This window comes from Leptosomus discolor, chromosome 1, assembly GCF_034619465.1.
Source record: "Leptosomus discolor isolate bLepDis1 chromosome 1, bLepDis1.hap2, whole genome shotgun sequence".
Taxonomy (NCBI): Eukaryota; Metazoa; Chordata; class Aves; order Leptosomiformes; family Leptosomidae; genus Leptosomus; species Leptosomus discolor.
Window position 1 is genome coordinate 77,763,538 of NC_141391.1, and position 17,730 is coordinate 77,781,267.

The following is a 17,730-nucleotide window of genomic DNA, read 5'->3' on the forward strand; positions in this document are numbered from 1 at the left end:
TAAATCATGTTTCTCAACAGGTTCCAACACTTAACCTCAAATATGGGAATAACAAAACCCAAGAAGTGCTGCAGTCATTTAAACTCTTTAAGAATAAAGTTTGCAAAAGTAAAGTTTTCAAAAAGCAGATACTTAAATCTAATTATACCTTTATCCAGATATCTACAGGACATACATATGTAGAAATACTTATTTTCTCACCATTCTAACACCAAGAATCATTCTAGAAGACATTTTGATGACCCAATCCTAACATTTCTTCATTACTATTTTCTCCTCACAACTTCTCTTCTGCCCTATGAAACTGAGCAGAGTAAAGCTTAGAATTTAAGCACTCAAGCAAAAACTTATGCCTCTTGATTTTAAATTCTTGATGATTCTTTAATAAATATTTTAGTCTGAAGTTTATTTTAGTCTAGATTACATAATAGAAATTAAATGCTTGGTGTTGGTTAAGTATGTAAGAACTTGCAATGAGACTCTGGAACACTTGAACTGCACTTTATATATGAGTTAAATGTATTTAAAAAAATTCAACTTACAGTCTGATCAAAAAGGGGTGGTTGACTTCTTTCAAGACTGACTTTTCATTGTGCACATGTTGCTCTTGCTTCAATCGAATGACATCAGGAATGCTCATTACTTTCAGTGCAAAGTAACGTTTGGCCATTTTTTCCTTCACCAGATGAACACGTCCAAAGGTACCCGTGCCTGAAAAGTTGAAGAAATGTCAACTTATTATAAAAAAGAAAAAAAGCAAAGACAAATTACTAAATTAAAACCTACAGAAACTCAATTTCTGGTTTGGGTGGGTTTTTTTTCTCATCAAGATATCACTATTACACTTTTTACCTGTTTTCACACAATTTTTTTCTTGGGATTTCTCCATACTTACTGATAATGATTTAATAAAGATAATGGTATTGTGATACTGCCACTGTTTGGATAGATACTGGAAGCATTTCTCACAGAGAGAAGTGGTCCTGAGAAAGGGTAAGGGTGATGTATTTTTTAAAAAAAGTGTATAACATACAAGATTCAAATTAGCCAATATAAATGAAACAAGCAAAACTGTTCTCAAGTGCAGAAGAAAGGCCAGGAAACTCTTAAATTTCAGAGATCAGTTTTAATTCAGAACTGGTGGGGAGGGGCAGGATAAACTCAAAAGCAGCATTGAGCTTATTATATCCACAGTGTCTAACACAAAAGGACAAAAAAATCCCACACCAAAACTCACCGATGAAGAACATTAATGTTCAATTGTAACGGATTTAATGATTCCTCCACACAAAAAACTACTTAACTTTCCATATATTATGTATTAAAGAAAGGTGGCTAAAATTCAGTGTTTAAAATGTAAGAACTCGTAATACAAAGACTACAAAATATACAAAAACTATGTCAACAACAAAAAAATCCAAAATATTAACCTACCAAGGTTCAGTGACTGAGAACAGCTGTCTGCAATTATTCAGGTGAGGAGATTATACCCTTAAATGTGCACAGAGAGGTGAAGTGATTCACTAGGATAAAGGAGTGATGGGAAAAAATACTTAGAAGTTGCTGACCCTTCTAAAAATAAGTTAAAAAAAATCTGCCTATAGTGCTGCACCATTATATCATATGGAAGCAGCAGATCTCAGGCACCCTTTTTTTTTGTAGTTAATGCATTCCTTTTTTAATTCACTCTTAAAAATGTAAAAGGCAAATAAAAACATACTGCCTTTTAAGTAATGTATTATGCATTTCTCTATTCAATACAGTAGTCATTAAAGTTCCTTTTAAGTGCATTGCACTCAAGACAATGATACATAGCTGAACTGAGTATTTCTTTTATTTTGAAATGAAAGTTAAAACCAGCACATTTAGCCCCACTGCTATTTGTACTGCAGCACAGCGTTATTATACATTTGAAGATGAACCCACATTTCAGCTCGTTGGGTGGTTGCTCATTGTTTTTTTGCTCATTAAACAATGCCATGTAGGTTCTGCTAGAACAGTACAACAGATATTTTTAATCCTATTCTCTGACAGAAATATGTGCTGCTATAAAGGACACTTGGCATTCAAACCAATTGCCTAACTTGTAAAAGGTCGTTCTCTTGTTGAGAAACACCTTCCAAAAAAAGTCAGAATCTTATACTGAAGCTCACAGCATCCCTTTCTTTGCACATAGCCCGCTTCAGTATTTTTAACTGGCATGCCAATTGATTTCAGATTGTGCTGACTGGCTATGATCAACCTATATTACAAGACAATTTTCTAAAACGTGTAGCGCATGCAGGGAGATGCATGTGTATGTGAAAGGAAATAGATTTTTGAGAGGCGGGGTGGGGGGCAGCAACAAATGAACTTCCAAAACTGCACGACTTGGGGAGGGGAGAAAATACAAGGGACTTCTTGTCTCTAGTAGGTTCAAGAAACTTGAGAATTCATTAAAAAAAAGGTTTGTTTTCTGTATGTGTCTTCTCACTTAAAACATTTACTTTTTATTCCACAGTTATTCTTTCCAGTCACTTGTAATATTGTTTAAGTGCATGATGTTTACTAAAAACCAAAACAAAATACTCACATTAAGAACTAGAAACTAACAACTTTAGCAGAAGTTTTATGGAACTTGCTGCTCCATTACCAGCACGGCTTTCAAAACCAGCTTTTGAGATAAAACTTCTCACTACACAAACCCACCAAGGATTACAGTTGTCCAAGCACAAAAGATCAATCAAAGCAGTTTTACATTCCCACCTGTCCTGAGTTACAGTTCTTTAACCATGAAAACTGTAAGCAGGTCTCAGATAAAGCCTGTTGTTGTAGTGAAGTAAGACACCAGGTTACCCTGGAAAATTTATCATGCAATTAAATCCTTTAACAATACAGTCACATTACATGACTATACCTGTAAACAACCTTATTTGCACAGCGATAGGCTTCTGCAGTTAAAAAAACCCATACAGAAAAGGCCCAAAAACTCCCAAGCAGAGCCATCTATTCAAGCTACTTAAAAAACGATTATTTACAACTACATCGAATGCACAGACAAAAAAAAATAACTTAGGTTATTTCAGAATTAGGAGCTGAAAATCAAGTTCTGAGTAAAAACACTGTCAAGAATAACTAGTCAGAATCACAGAATAGTTTAGGTTGGGAGGGACCTTAAAGACCATCTAGTTCCAACCCCCCTGCCACGGGCAGGGACACCTCCCACTAGACCAGGTTGCCCAAAGCCCCATCCAGCCTGGCCTTGAACACTGCCAGGGAGGGGGCAGCCACAACTTCTCTGGGCAACCTCTTCCAGTGTCTCACCACCCTCACAGTGAAGAATTTCTTCCTAATATCTAATCTAAATCCACTCTCTTTCAGTTTGAAACTGTTACCCCTCATCCTATCACCACCCTCCCTGGTAGAGTCCACATACCAGTCCAGTATCACACACTGAAACTAAAAATGATCTTAAATTTTTAAGACTTTCAAATGTGGACTCAGGGAAATTCACAGTACCAAACCCGTAAGTAAATGCTGGGTTTATATGCACTTTGATACTTGTATGAACAAAGTGCTTCCACAGACACATTAAAGAGCAAAGTCAGAAATGAACACATACCGAATTGTTCCTAAGTCTCTAGTGATCTCATATTTTATGACTTGTTCTACTCACCCTAAAAATTTTTATTTTAGAATGCTTTATTTTTTCCTTATGCTATTGGTCTAACTATTCAAATGGTGCTGCTCAGAATTAATAACAGTAATAATGTTATCAATCACAAGTTCCATCCATTTTCAAAGAAGGATCTCTCAGGGAATTCTTTAGCAATAGTTCTAACTTTGGAAACACGGCCTCTTTAAAAACATCTCTGCCAGGAACAGCAAGGCCTGGCAGGCTCTTCCAGAACAGTGGCAAGCACCTAATCTAGAGAGCCTCTGGGAAAACCAGAAGACCACACAGACAGGCGAGAACATACAACCTCCCTAACCAGTTTTATTGTTGAACTGATTGCAGGCAGTCTTTTTTCAAAGATCTTTAACCCAATTTCAAGCAACTATGGAAAACAAGAAGACAATACAGACCAAGAAGCCATCTAACATATGTTTTCAGCTGTTTCTTCTCATAATATGAATTTTCTCCCATTCAAGTCTTCTCAGAAAATCCATTAGGCCTACGTCACTTGGTACTGACAGCACCCAGACACAAAACCACCACCCTTCTAGCACTTTTGACAAACAATATGCTCTCTTAAATCCCTAAACAAAAATAATAGTGATGTTCTGGAATTTTTTTACAGCATTTAAGCTGTTCAGTCAAACTTCTCTCACTGCAAAGAGAAGCAAAGAGCGAACATGGCAAGTACTATGTATTTTTTCAACCAAGAAAAAACAGATTTTTTTCATGTGGAGCCATTAACATGGGGGAGCAGGGAAACTTGCTGAAACTTAGAAACAGTTGTATAAAGTACGCCAACAGGGTTTAATTTATGCCTTTGCACAGCACACACTAAGCATTTTTATGCCTATCCAGTCTTCAGACAACCAGATAAAGTTTGCATACAAAGATGACTACAATTCAAGTATCTAGCCATTTCTGCAAAGATTTTAAAAATTCTCTTCCTTGAAAAATGGGGGGAAGGGGAGAGGAACAGCATTGGACATGATGGTCAAGCTGGAAGACTGCAACAAGGGTTGTTACAGTTGTTTAGCACAGTCAAGAAAATCTAGCTGTTTTTTAAAAGCAGGTCTTATTGTTGTGACTAGGTGGAAATTCTGCCCCTCACATTCATGGAAAGAACCAAAAAATTGAAGCAGTAAAGTTGCAGCCTGTAAGATGGAGGCCCAGCTCCGTGAATCTGAGGGAAGGTTTTTGGAAGCAGAAAAAGACAGGGTTACTAGTCTCCTATCACAGCACCACTGCCTTCTGCCCTCCAGGAAGGAGACACTAAGCTCATGGAAGAGTTTCTGTTAATCCCCCATGAAAGAACTATTCATTTTTTTGCCCTCATCACCTCAGAGCTCAACTGTATGGACCAGCTAAATTTGACCTTCTGTGACAGAAAGTAAATGTTCCTTAGGATTACCTCAAATTAGAAATATTCTGACTTGCCCATCTTGCACATAATAATGAAAGGAAATTCAGTGTTCACATGTTTGCGCAATATTCTGCTGACATTCATCTAAAGTTTAGTTCAAACCAAGAGAACTTCAGGGACTGTGTACCATTTCTGGATGAGTCCTATATCTACCAAGTAGGTATGGGCAATGAAGGATGGGCAATGGTTACACAAACACGGGCGTGTGTGTATCCCTACTTGTCTATCACAGCACATAATGCCAGAGTTTTAGCAGAAAAAAATGCATTTACATCAGAAAATTACACCTCACAAAAACAGTTGTTATTAGAGGGTCTGAAGGAGAGTTGTAGTTTATTTGTGCTGTCCCCTTCTCCCTGCTAAGGCACATAGCAAATGAAGGTTTCTGGTCACCAGTGACAAAAGCAAGCAAAGAATGCCTATGCTATTTGCAACATGCAATACAATTCGAGATTTTCAGGACTAAATGGGCAAAGAGAATAAAACATGCAAAATGCTAACCACTAATCCAGTATAATCTGTTTACAACAGAAACAATAAAATTTTTTGATCCCTTTGCAAATTTAACATGGTTGCAGAACCTGACGGAATTCCAGCAATCTTCTCAATTGGGTAACCTTCTCATGTTAAACACACACAAAGGGAGGAGGGCAACATACGCCAAACTGCAGAAGACCAGCCTGGCCTACGTATCAAACGCAAGAAGGGCATTCTCAATCTTACAAAACAAGCTGGATTCCCTAACACCTTGCCAAAATACCATAGCCAGTTTCCGGGATTTTACTCTCTTTGAAGTTTGGTAGAAAAGAATAAAGAATGTGGGAACATTTCTGATGCAATTTTAGATACTTTTCATGCTAGGAAAATCAACCCTGCAACTTTTGATCAGCTAAAACAATTGAGTGAGTAGTCATGTAGTGACTGTTTTGCTGTTGATGTAGGTGACTAATTTAATGCTCAGTTTGCCTCTTGATTTGCTCCCATTAATTAGGCCCAGCTGTTCCAGCATCCCATCCTTTTAATCCCCAGCTCTTTCTTAAAACCAAGTTTGCCTAACTCGGATAGAGACCATCTGTTTTAATGAAGACTAAACTAGGTCATGTGAGATCCACAACCCTGAGGGCTGCTTTCTGAGTCCCAAAGGGGTTGGTCCTGACTTCCACAGATGCCTACAAAAAGCATCAGACGTATTTGCCTGTATTTACAGTTAGAAGAAATATTTTCTACTGTGTCACACATTAGTCTTTATTGGTAGCCACAAGCACAACAGGCTTAATTCTGTTGAATATCAGATACAAACTAAGTGAATTGTATCAGATTACAAACTCACTATTGAATGTCAAATTTGTCTGCCATTTAATCTCTGTCTTATCTTGGGAGGGAACTTGATCAGCCTAGCAATACATGTCTCAAAAGGGGGAGTGGGGGTTGCCAATAATACTTGACAAAGAAGGGGAAGAAGTGGAACAGCAAAGGAAACCAGCCTGCTCAAACAGACTGGTAAACATAAGATTAACACTTGAGAGAAAGATATTGGGAAACTACATGACATGAGCAACCATGGGCTTCTACAACAGAAGATGTGCTTGGCACATGAACAGGGCAAAGGAGAACAAGGATGATGATGATTTTGGACACCATAGTAGCCAGGTTCACTTTTTTTTTTTATTTTTCAACCCATAGCCCAGTGCCAACTGAAAATGCCTAGCAGACTACCACTCACCTTTCTCAAATTCAATGTCTTCATGCTGTTCCATAAACCAGCTGTGGGTTCCTACTGTAACTCTTAGACCACTGCTTCTATACTTCCGTACCACTCTAGAGGGTTCTGATCTAAACCCGAAAAGCATGCCACAGAAATAAATAATTAGAGGAGGTTTTACAAGCTGCCTATTGTTCTGTCTGGAACTGCGTATCTCATACTATTGAATGTAAGAAACAGATGTCAGACAGTACTTTTTGCAAAGATTTTCTATATCCTTCAACAATCTTGTATCTGAGGAGATAGTCTGATTAAAACCATAGAAAAGAGAGATGCCTTGTGTAGTGTTCACGACGTTCAGCTCTGCCAGAGCAACTTGCTTCTACGACTTTGTTCATTCACCCATTGTGCTATGATTCAGTTTACACTAAGAACTCCTTGGATAGAGAAAATGTCTTTCTACTTAGCAATAATGCGAGATATTTCACAGCAAGAAATATGCCCACCACATTACAGGCAAGATTATCACTTTTCAGACTACCTATCCCAGAAATTTTATTGCCAGCGACACACCAGTGGTTCTCTCTTACTTCCATTTTGGATTCTAGATTCATCTCATCAACTGAGAGCTCAGTATTATTAACTCTTTATCCCAGCTCAGTTGAAGTCAAAAAGAAAGTAGCAAAGCATGTTCAAAGTATAGCCTAGCTTTTGACTCAAAGATGCTGTTGTAAAAAAATTCTACCTCTTTGCTGCTTCCAGATTCCGAAGATCTGACCTATTTTCAGAGTCTTTCTTACTTGGTATACAGGGAGTCTATAACAGCACACCACTAAAACTACCTTTAACAATCTGGAATTGGGTACAGTCTCTTTTCAACTTCACAGAAGATTTTATATGCCAAAGAATATCAAGCAATTGGGTCAATAACTCTTGTTGTTGACCCACCCACTTAAATCTTTCTGAATTACAATCCTTAAGAACACAGGAATCACCAGGCTAATTAATACCCATCAGTCAAGCTGCCTGTTTTTCACATGGTTCCCAGACAGGCTACTAATTTCCAAAACATGCCATTCAACAGAGCACCCATGACAGGAGTTCCTTTCTCTAGTTCCAGCTAACTTTTTTTGGCTCACATCTTACTGAGTCTCTATAAAAGCACTGTAAATATTAGAGTGTCTTTAAACAAAATAAGCAGAATCCTTGAAAGTTTCTCCTCTCTCTTTATTCTTCATTTATTTTGAAATACCAGAGGCCAATAAATAAATAGGAACAGAAAGTCACCAGAACAGCCTGCTGGTGATAACCCTTAATCCTTTCCATTTCTAAACAGCTCAGAACACTGAATTTAAATGCACACCCGTGTCCCTTCACAAAACTTTAACATTCACAATCTTCAGAACAATTCCCATAAAACTGGTATTTCCCACTTGATTCTTCAATGGCATTTTTTTAACTCTTCCCATGCCTTCCTCTACTGCGATTCATGACATGTTGATATAAAGAATGGGAACAGCTGAGTGGATGAAAATTTTTTCTTCCATATCAAAAATAGGACATTGCAAAGTCATTATTACTCCTAGTTTTACCTATTTAAATATTACATACAAAGTGCTGATAGACCTCAACAACAAAACTGTTTTTTTTTAATAAAAAAAGCTCAAACAGAAACCTTTAAAGCTGTACTCCTTTTTCACCTAGAAACTAAGCTCTATACCACTTTCACTGAAATAAATTTAGGCCTGTTGAAACAGCATATTTTAAATACCAAACCCCTAATAAAAGTAAAGTGTATCATTCTGTATTGGCCTGTTTTTAAAAAACCTCTACCATGTTTTAGAAGACAAGCGCAGTTAGGCTACAAATCAGGTACCTGGCTGGCTGGCAACACATTCCAAGTTAAAACCCTCGAAAGCATCAAATTATCTATTTAACCTGATAAGAATTTCAGGTAATTAAAGCATTATTAAAAATGTCACTATTTAATAGTTGGAAAAGAATTTGTAAATTAGAAAGTATACTAGCAAGATAGGCCATCTTTGGATTTTTTAAAGTTATAAAACCTCATTCAACTCCTACTCACAGAATTGCTTCTTTCAGGTAAGGTGAGATTAAAACAAGCACATTAACTGAGAGCTTCTTGGAATGCAACTATTAGAGAGACTTTTTGGGGGTTGCTTTTTTTTCCCAAACAAATCTCTCAAACAACAAAAGCCAGACATACCGAACTCAAACATCCAGCCACTGCCTGTCCATTAACTGATGCTCAAAATTCCCATCAAGTTTAGAGTAATTCAGGATTCTTCCCAAATAAATTTGTGCTCAAATTTAATCTTTTATAATTGTTGTAATTATTTTTTCTTTATGTTTTAAAACACTATGAAACAGCTTCCTTAAAATGAAGCCTAAAACAAATTGATGGAAATTTAGGCTAAAAGTTACTATGTTTAATTAATTAAAGTGTGTTACATTTTCACTCACCACAAACAAAATAATACATGAATGCATCACAAAGCAACCAGTTCAGGCAAAGAGAAAGAAAACTAAAAGATGAGTCTGGTATTATTCTAGGTACCATCAAATCCCAGATTTTAGGATACAAGTTTGCTTTTGGTTGTTTAAAAAAAAAAAATAAATTATTAAAACGTGCTATGACAGAAACATTTTATATTATAACCTAAAATTATGAACCCTGATGTCTCTTCAGATACTATTTAATTTTAGGTCTGCTGTTGTGAATACATGGGTCCTACTTCCTGAGTTGGGATTACGACTATATTCAACATTTTGAACTGTATGTCCCAGAAGCAGTCTAAGCCAAAAGGGATTGACTTCTAATTTTCTATAAAGACGATTAACTTGCTGTTTATCTCTGGTAGTACATAAAGAATCATTTCCAGTAAATCATTAATACACAACTCTTCTAGCTCATAACAGAATTGAATAAGTGAAGTGCTTTCCAGTGATTTTCTTCCCCCCTCCCAATGAAGGTAAGAAGAAAGACAGTGAGTAAAACCTATGCAGGGATATACTAAATTGGAAAAAACAGATGTTGCTAAGTTTAATTCCCACAATCAAATCTTTACCCAAGAAGACAGTAAAGCTTTCTCTCTTATTGTTGGTCAGCACTTCTATCCTCACCTTCAGTTTCCCAGTTTACAGGAAGCATTTACAAAACTGATCTGGCTAGTCGCTTTACTCAAATTCAGCATGGAAACATTTAGTTTGGTTTTTCCACAAAAAAAACCCACAACAACAACAAAACACCACCAAAACCCCACAGCAACAAAAAAACCCACCCACCCCACAATTTGCTTTATCACAAAGTCAAGGACAGATTTTAAAACTTTTTCAAGTAACTTCAACTGGAGTAAACAGTCATTAAAGTCTTAAAAGTTTAAAACAGCACCTGTGTAGAAGATACACCACAGTTCAGGTACTTAACAGATTGTTCCAGTAGCTTTTGTTCTGTCAGTTACTACAGTTGAACATGCCAGGTCCTGTATGTTGCTGTGAAACTACTGTATGGACAAAGCTTACAATTATATGCAAAGAAAACAGAAGACCTTAAAATAAAGTTGACCAGCCAAACAACTACAAAACATGGCTGTGCCCAAAACTCATGTTCTCATCTAAGAAAAATAAATAAAAATAACATTTTGATGACTAAGAAACAAACACCTACAAATGCAATAATCAGTGAAGGATTTAAAGAGTCACTTTGTTCCATGGAATTTAAAGACACATGGAGTGTGACAAAGATCAGAGATATGTGCAGCAGCATGGGTCAAAACTTGAACCGCAGCCCCTCTGAACTACGGGGGTACTTAGTAGCTATCTAACACCTGATTAGCTGCTTTCCTTTTCAACACAGAAATATGTGCCTCTACACATTTCTAGGATTTTTACACAACCAGCATACTTTTGTCTGTCCTGAAACTCAGCTCTTGCAAATTTCTTCCTTTGTTTTCTCCAAAAGAACTACTTGATGCAAATCAGTCCCATATTAAGGCAAAGAAAGTATCAGGCTTAATATCCTTGACTGTGTCCTTTTAAAAAGCAAACAAAAAAAAAATCTTGTTAAAGTACAAAGGTTTATTATTGCTGAACAAATGTAATAAAAGCCACATTGTTTGTACTTGACCGATTTCCTCCTTCACCAGTGCTGGACAGAAGCCTTTGAGGGACTGGTACCTTCTATAATACATTCCTTTCAATTACATTTCACTTCCTTCTTCATCTGAAGCAGTGCTAAAGGAGAAACAAGTCAAGGGGGACATTTCACGTAGTGCACAAAAACTGTATTTTTAAATACTTTTGACACATGTTATCTATTTACCACTTAAAATGGTATTTCTATAACGTTTTTCAAGCATAAGATTGAAGAGTAAATTATGTTGAAGAGCTCTTGGATGAAGACAGATCAAAGACTTTGACTTAATTTAAATGCACTCATCACATTTTGGTGTTCTCTCATATGTTTCAGGCAATAGCAAAATAGGCAACTAATAGAAAACTGCTCACGACCTCCTATTCCCCGCTATTTTGTGTTATCACAGAACTAGGCATAGAAGGCCCTAGAAATATATTTGCGTACCTACGCATACCTATACCAGCAAAAAAGAGATTTAGCTAGAAAGGTCAGGTTGAAAACCATATACACGAATGTTCAGAAAGCAACTTCTATAAAATTAGCAGTGAAATTAAAGTTCAGAGGTGGCAAATACCTACTTTTACAGGTTTTTTTAAGGTTTAACCTTTTTTCAGTCAGACTTTTGACTTTCATTTTTAAAATTTCACTGACCTAGAGCTAACTCAGGAGAAGAAAAAAAAAACCCAAACAGCTCTGGACAGTCACATTGAAGACAAAGGCTGTCCACTGAGTCGTAGTTGAAGGCCTCAAAGCATCAGAAAGTTCATGTTCACATTATACCTTCAAACCTCAAGACTAGCATTTTTGAAAAACGACAAAATGAGGTTTGTTGTTCTTTCAAAGATAGAAGATTACCACAGAGGACCACGTAGACCTGTATCATCTCTTTATGGCTGGACATAAAAAGATACAACGGATATATGTCCTGAAAGGCTGCCATTGTTCTTGGCCTGTTGCAATTTATGGTGGGAGTTTATAAAAAGTCTTTTCACAACACAAAAAGCAGAAGTAGTAAAGCTGCAGGCTAACAGTATACAAACAGCAACTGACCAGCTTGTGTGTACCCCAAACACAAGGTTGAGAGACAGAATTGCTCCATCTTTTAGGCAAACAACCAACAGTCTCCCCAGGCACCTTGAGTTGGAACTTCCTCACTTAGTAGAGAGTTTACCTCTGGACCAGCCAGGTGGAATCCTTTCCAAATCAACAGAGAAAAAAAGGCACTTCTATATTCAGTTGAGCAGTTTTACATACCTAATTTATGGACCCAAAAGTACCTATTTCCCTCCGATGATTACAAAGTGATTCTACACATGTAGGTTTGACAGTCATTTACACTGCATAGGGCTGCATTCAGACAAAAGAAACAGACCTCAAAGTTACTTGGCCTGACAAGCACATGTGGGATTTCATGACATAGAAATTATTGACACAAAACATGCTAATTTGTGTAAGGAAGTATACATTTGTGAGGTTTAAAAAAATAAATAAATAAATTGTTAGCAACCCACTAAATTCTTCACACGTCACCAAAACTACGCCAAATACCACCTATACAACTTTATAATCTTCAGCACTGTGACCCAAATAAAACTTACTGGCACAATAACTTGAATCAAAAAGTCAGCCCATTCATCCACCTCTTTTTTTTTTTTTTTTTTTTTTTTTTTTTTTTTTTAATACTGATATAGTCAATAAACAGACACTACACACAAAAAAAAGAAGAGATAAGAGTTTTTACAAATAACCACAGCTTAAACCACATTCAATCTGCAAGGTTGCCTTTACCCACAAAATCTGTAATTTTACATACATTATTCAAGTTTATACAGCACAAAAGAGTCTTAGAAGGTACTTTAAGTTATTGTTATGCTCACCTTACACTTAAGCTGTTACGCAGACAAAAACAGAAAAAGATTTCTGATACAACTAAGCCTTTTTCTGAAAATTTTACTTAGTTGGATCTTTTATTTTGAATGGGTTGTACTGTGTACTAGAGATTTTATTATAATATGCACAAAGGACTTCGTGTTGTAACTACAGCAAAATTAACACCTTCCCAAAAGACTCAACTGATTTATTTGCATCTATAAGCTACGAACAGTGTGTTGGGCCACTGAGACACTATATTCTATCTTTGGTAAATTAAGTTTTACAAAATAAAACAAGCGACAAGCCGGTAAGAACCTTCTCCTAAACACTATTTCAATCTGGAACAAGCACTACAAACGGACTTTTAAAGGGTTAAGACACAGAATTAGTGAGTGGAACAAAGTATTCCGCAAAGGGAAGGCTTTGTTTATATTCAGAAGGCAGTATTAACTGATATTCCTGAGAGACTACAGAGTAAAGATGCATTATTCATCTAGAATTTACTTCACGTGTTCACTACCTTTCCAAATTCTCTCATACACACAAGAAATAGTGTAACACTGTCCAAGGTAAGGTGATGAAATCACTGTTGTTTGGACTAGAACGGACATAATAATATTCTCCACATAAAAAGATATTATGCAAGAAAGAGGAATTAAGTCTAGAATATCCAAATAAAGTTACATCTGATACAGAACTGGAACAAATACACTAACACAAATATCGAGTTTCAAAACCCCAGTCTCCAAACTCCATTCTCAAATATCAATTAAACATTTCAGAAGAAAACCTCTGTAGTGCCTAGGAATTACATTAGATAGAAGTAAAGCCTGAAAATATTCTCTGTATTAATACCTAATGCTACTGAAGACATGCCAATGTTATTTTAACAGTTATATTTAGCATAAACAAATACTGTAGCAGAACAGGACTGTGGTCTTTAAATTTTTCACACTATTCAAGATTGATTGGACCACTACACTGTTTTTTTTTTCCTCTATAATGCAGAAAAATACGTCTAAACTCAATTAGAATTCTGCTCTGTTTTCTAACTTCAGTTCAGCCCACTATGCGACTGAAACACAGAATGGATAGATTAGTTTTTTCTATTTTTACTATGCAGCATCTTAAAAAGAAAGCAAAGCCACTCTACCAGGTTTCCACAGACAGAAACCAATTGCCCTTGTTAGGGCTTAGTTTTATACACACATTTTCCTTCCCTTCCCATCTCCAAACTGGGATCCAGTCTCTCTCCAATACTATACCTCTGAATATCATACCCAAGAAACACATCCAAGACAACAAATCAGACTTCAAATAAAGGTGGTACGTAATTGATAATTATTTAAATGGACAAAGATGAACCAGGATGAGAACAGGAAGGATAGGCTTTGTGGCTGATAAAATATGGCATTTTTGTGCTGGACATTGTTTCTGTACAATTTTTCTCTTTTTTTTTTTTTTTCCAAAGAATAAAATCATCTAAGGTATAATATTTATTTTAACACCATTTCCATTAAATATAGTTTGTGAATTTCATATATCTGAAAACACAGGTGGGAATATGCAGTATATCACAAAGGGGCAACGATATAGATGAATTCCCTATGCAGTAATTTTTTCCCGATCCAAAAGCAAAATTGACATACAAGGTTATGGAAATAAAATCTCATTTACAATGACTATTAGCTGCTCATGAACAAAAACATTTAATGAGTAAAGATATATGTAAATAAAGAATTTATCAGTTTCAAAATTATTCATGAATCACAATATGAAACTGAGAATTTTTCATACAGTCACATGAAGAGCAAAGAGAAGGATAATGTTCAAAGTTAAACACCAATGACATAAGGAAGTAAAAAATCCTACAGTACATATGCTTCAATCACACACAGGCCAAGGCTTTTAAGATTCCCAAAAGGATGTTTTGTTTGGAAAGGTGAGCACAATTTAGGTTACCTCAATTTATGCTTACCAAGCTGCAATGTTCACTCCTAAATTTCCAAGCTAATATAAACACTAGAGAAGAGCTAAGATCATTACTTCTTGGGATATTTATATTAAAATGTGGGCAAGTGATTTCAGACTCATTTGATACTCTTTGATAGCTAGTTTTAGAGAATGACCAACTTAGCCAACTTAAAAGAGTATGTGTAGTGCGGGAAGGCTTAAAGCTAAGAAAATCAAAACTTGTATTGCAGTCCCATCAATGGTGACGTATATGCTTCTTTAAATTGTCTGTCTTTCAAGACACAGATCTCAAGTGTCATTTCTGATGGCAATTGTGTTCAAATTTATGATTTCTAAATTGTTTATGAATAAGGCCTTTTTTAAATATCACCTGCCAATTCAAGCACTGGCTCCATTAAAATAATAATAAAAAAAGAAGTCACCTCTTCCTCACGTTGCAGGATTTGACCACCATAGACAAAAATCCATATAAATCCAGCAGAAGGAAAACAGTAGGCGCACACATGAGCACGTACCCTACATGAACCTTGCCATAAGACCTGTGAACTTGCCATAAAATCTGAAAGCACTTCAAACACTGTCAAACAAGTTTAGTTCAGTTTTTAAATGCATTGAGAAGAAAAGACCACAGAATTCTTCACATATATTCAGCTCGGGCTGATAAAATCTCATACTTATTAGTGACCCAATGTTCAAGACTCATCCCAAATTGTAGAATCTCAGCCTAGCAACTCATTGGATTCACTCACTAACCTGAGGGCAGCTAACCTCAAGGTAGTACAGTGGCAAATCACTTACAATGTGTACACAGGAAAAGTCAACTGAGATGATAAAAACTGCATTTCAGGACAACTGTTTGGACAATACGCTGACTCAATACACATGGACAGCCTCTATCCTAATTGGACTGGCTAATCTGAAGAATGCCTCAAATGGAATACAAAACTTTAACAAGAAAACAAAACAAAAACAATAAAACCCTCCCCATTACCTGTGACAACCAAAAGCATCAAGAGATCAGACCCTTGAGATCTAAAACCTATCTATCTGTGATTAGTGTTACCTGGTTACATCCTTTCTCACAAACCTCCACTCTAGATACAAGAGTTTAACTTTTACATATAGGATATTTAGAACACTGCATGGAAACCAATTCTCAGCACTAAACAAAGATTTATCAATTGCTCTGTTCCACAAGCCATGAGGAGTTATGTCCTGGATCTTAACTCATAATGCTCTGTACGGTCACAAAGAGTATCAAGTATATTATATAGTAGTAATAATAGCGAAGACTACTAGTAGACCTTACTAATAGGAACAGAATTTCTAGTCCATCATGTCACAGCTACAGTTACAAGCTAGTCAGCCATACAGAGCCCTTTCTATATTCCCAGGGTTCTCACTTTCCAGTCACTGAAAGCAGTTAATCACTAATATTGAAATCTTGAAAATAAAACCAAGTTATCTTTTTTCATAAGAATCAATCTTTTTTTTTAATTTTCAGTTATTTCACTCTGCTACCCTATGTATGTATTCATCATACATAAAATTTCTTAGCAACATACACCCATACACATAGATACATTTATATACACGCACACACATTCACCCAACCACAGGTTAATTTATTTTGTTGTTTACTGACATAGTTGCTTCTCACTTCTACCCTCTCCCGTAAACTTTCAGAATTAATTATGGAACCTAGTCTCATGTATTTAAAATCAGGATCACAGTCCACAGTAGAGAGCAATGAATAGCAAACCCAACACTACCTTGATAGGATAGATTAAATTACAGCTACTTGAATTCATGAGCTGTAGTTCACTTGCCAAGAGTACTTGACATGCCCTTGTAGATGATGTTTCTCCAAAATTGTACCATCATTGCTTACTAAGGGGTTCACTCAATATTATAATTAATGTAATACACCTTTTGAGAGAAATGTATTTTAAATTAATCATTTTGAAGAATAAGTATTTCAATATAATTTACAATGCAGGACTTACTCTTAAAGAAATAGTGCACAAGCACAAATTTGCTAAAATCAGACAGCAGGGCCAGATATAAGGATCAGAAATGAACATAAAACCAACCTACCTGGGCCAGGTCATCAATTCATACATAACTCAAAATCAGTTGTAACTGAAAGTTACTGGTATCTGATGGTTAACAGTTTATCATCCATTAAGAATTTTTACAGAAGTTGAAACATGTTAAGTTTTCAGCAGCAAAGGCAAAAGGTATGTGTCTGCCCTGAAGAGAGATGAAAAGTGTCAAACAAGAAAAATTACTAGGCATATTAGATATTTACTGTTCTATGAAATGAACCGCAGTTTCAGATGCTTGCACGTTTCCTAGGAACAAGTAAGAGTCTCAGAAGACAAGGCAGAGACTGATGAAATTATTATTTCATATATAAGAGGTCCTCCTACGTCACTGATGGAAGAGGATATACTAGCATTGCAGTATCCAAAATACACCTGCTCGGGAGGTACCAGAAGAAAGCTGTGCCAGTGACTAATACAAACATCTTACTTGACATAAAAATTAAATGTTATCTTTAATAGGATTTGCCAGTACACAAGTTAAGTACCATCAATGTAGAGTCCCTAAGTACCTGTTTTCACTGTACTGTCCCTTTTTAGTCAAGTCAAATTTACAGAGCTCCTCAGTCTTTAAAATGAGCTCTGTGTACGACATGCAAAACTCTTCAGAGATGACTGTACTTTATGGTAAATTATTCAATAGTTTGCACCAAAAAAACAAAAAAGGGCGATTGCCTTGCTTATAAAACTAAACCAACTGTGCTATGGAAGGATCTCCAAAGCAAAGTGATCAAACAGTACGGCTTTTTTCCTCCACTCTGCTCTCCCCCTCCCCCAAGCATCATCACATTTCTAGGGTTGTTTTTTTTTTTTTTCCTGTTACTACAATCATTGTTTAATTTT

The 17,730-nt window shown here is 36.1% G+C and overlaps 1 protein-coding gene across 1 annotated transcript in view; it reads right to left on the reverse strand.

The window, feature by feature from the left end:
• Positions 1–17,730, reverse strand: part of PRKX (protein kinase cAMP-dependent X-linked catalytic subunit) — a 57,326-nt gene that overhangs the window by 26,719 nt on the left and 12,877 nt on the right. The window contains exon 2 of the mRNA XM_086477828.1: positions 543–711. Within this exon, the coding sequence (XP_086333954.1) occupies positions 543–711 (169 nt within the window). The remainder of the gene's footprint in view (positions 1–542; positions 712–17,730) is intronic.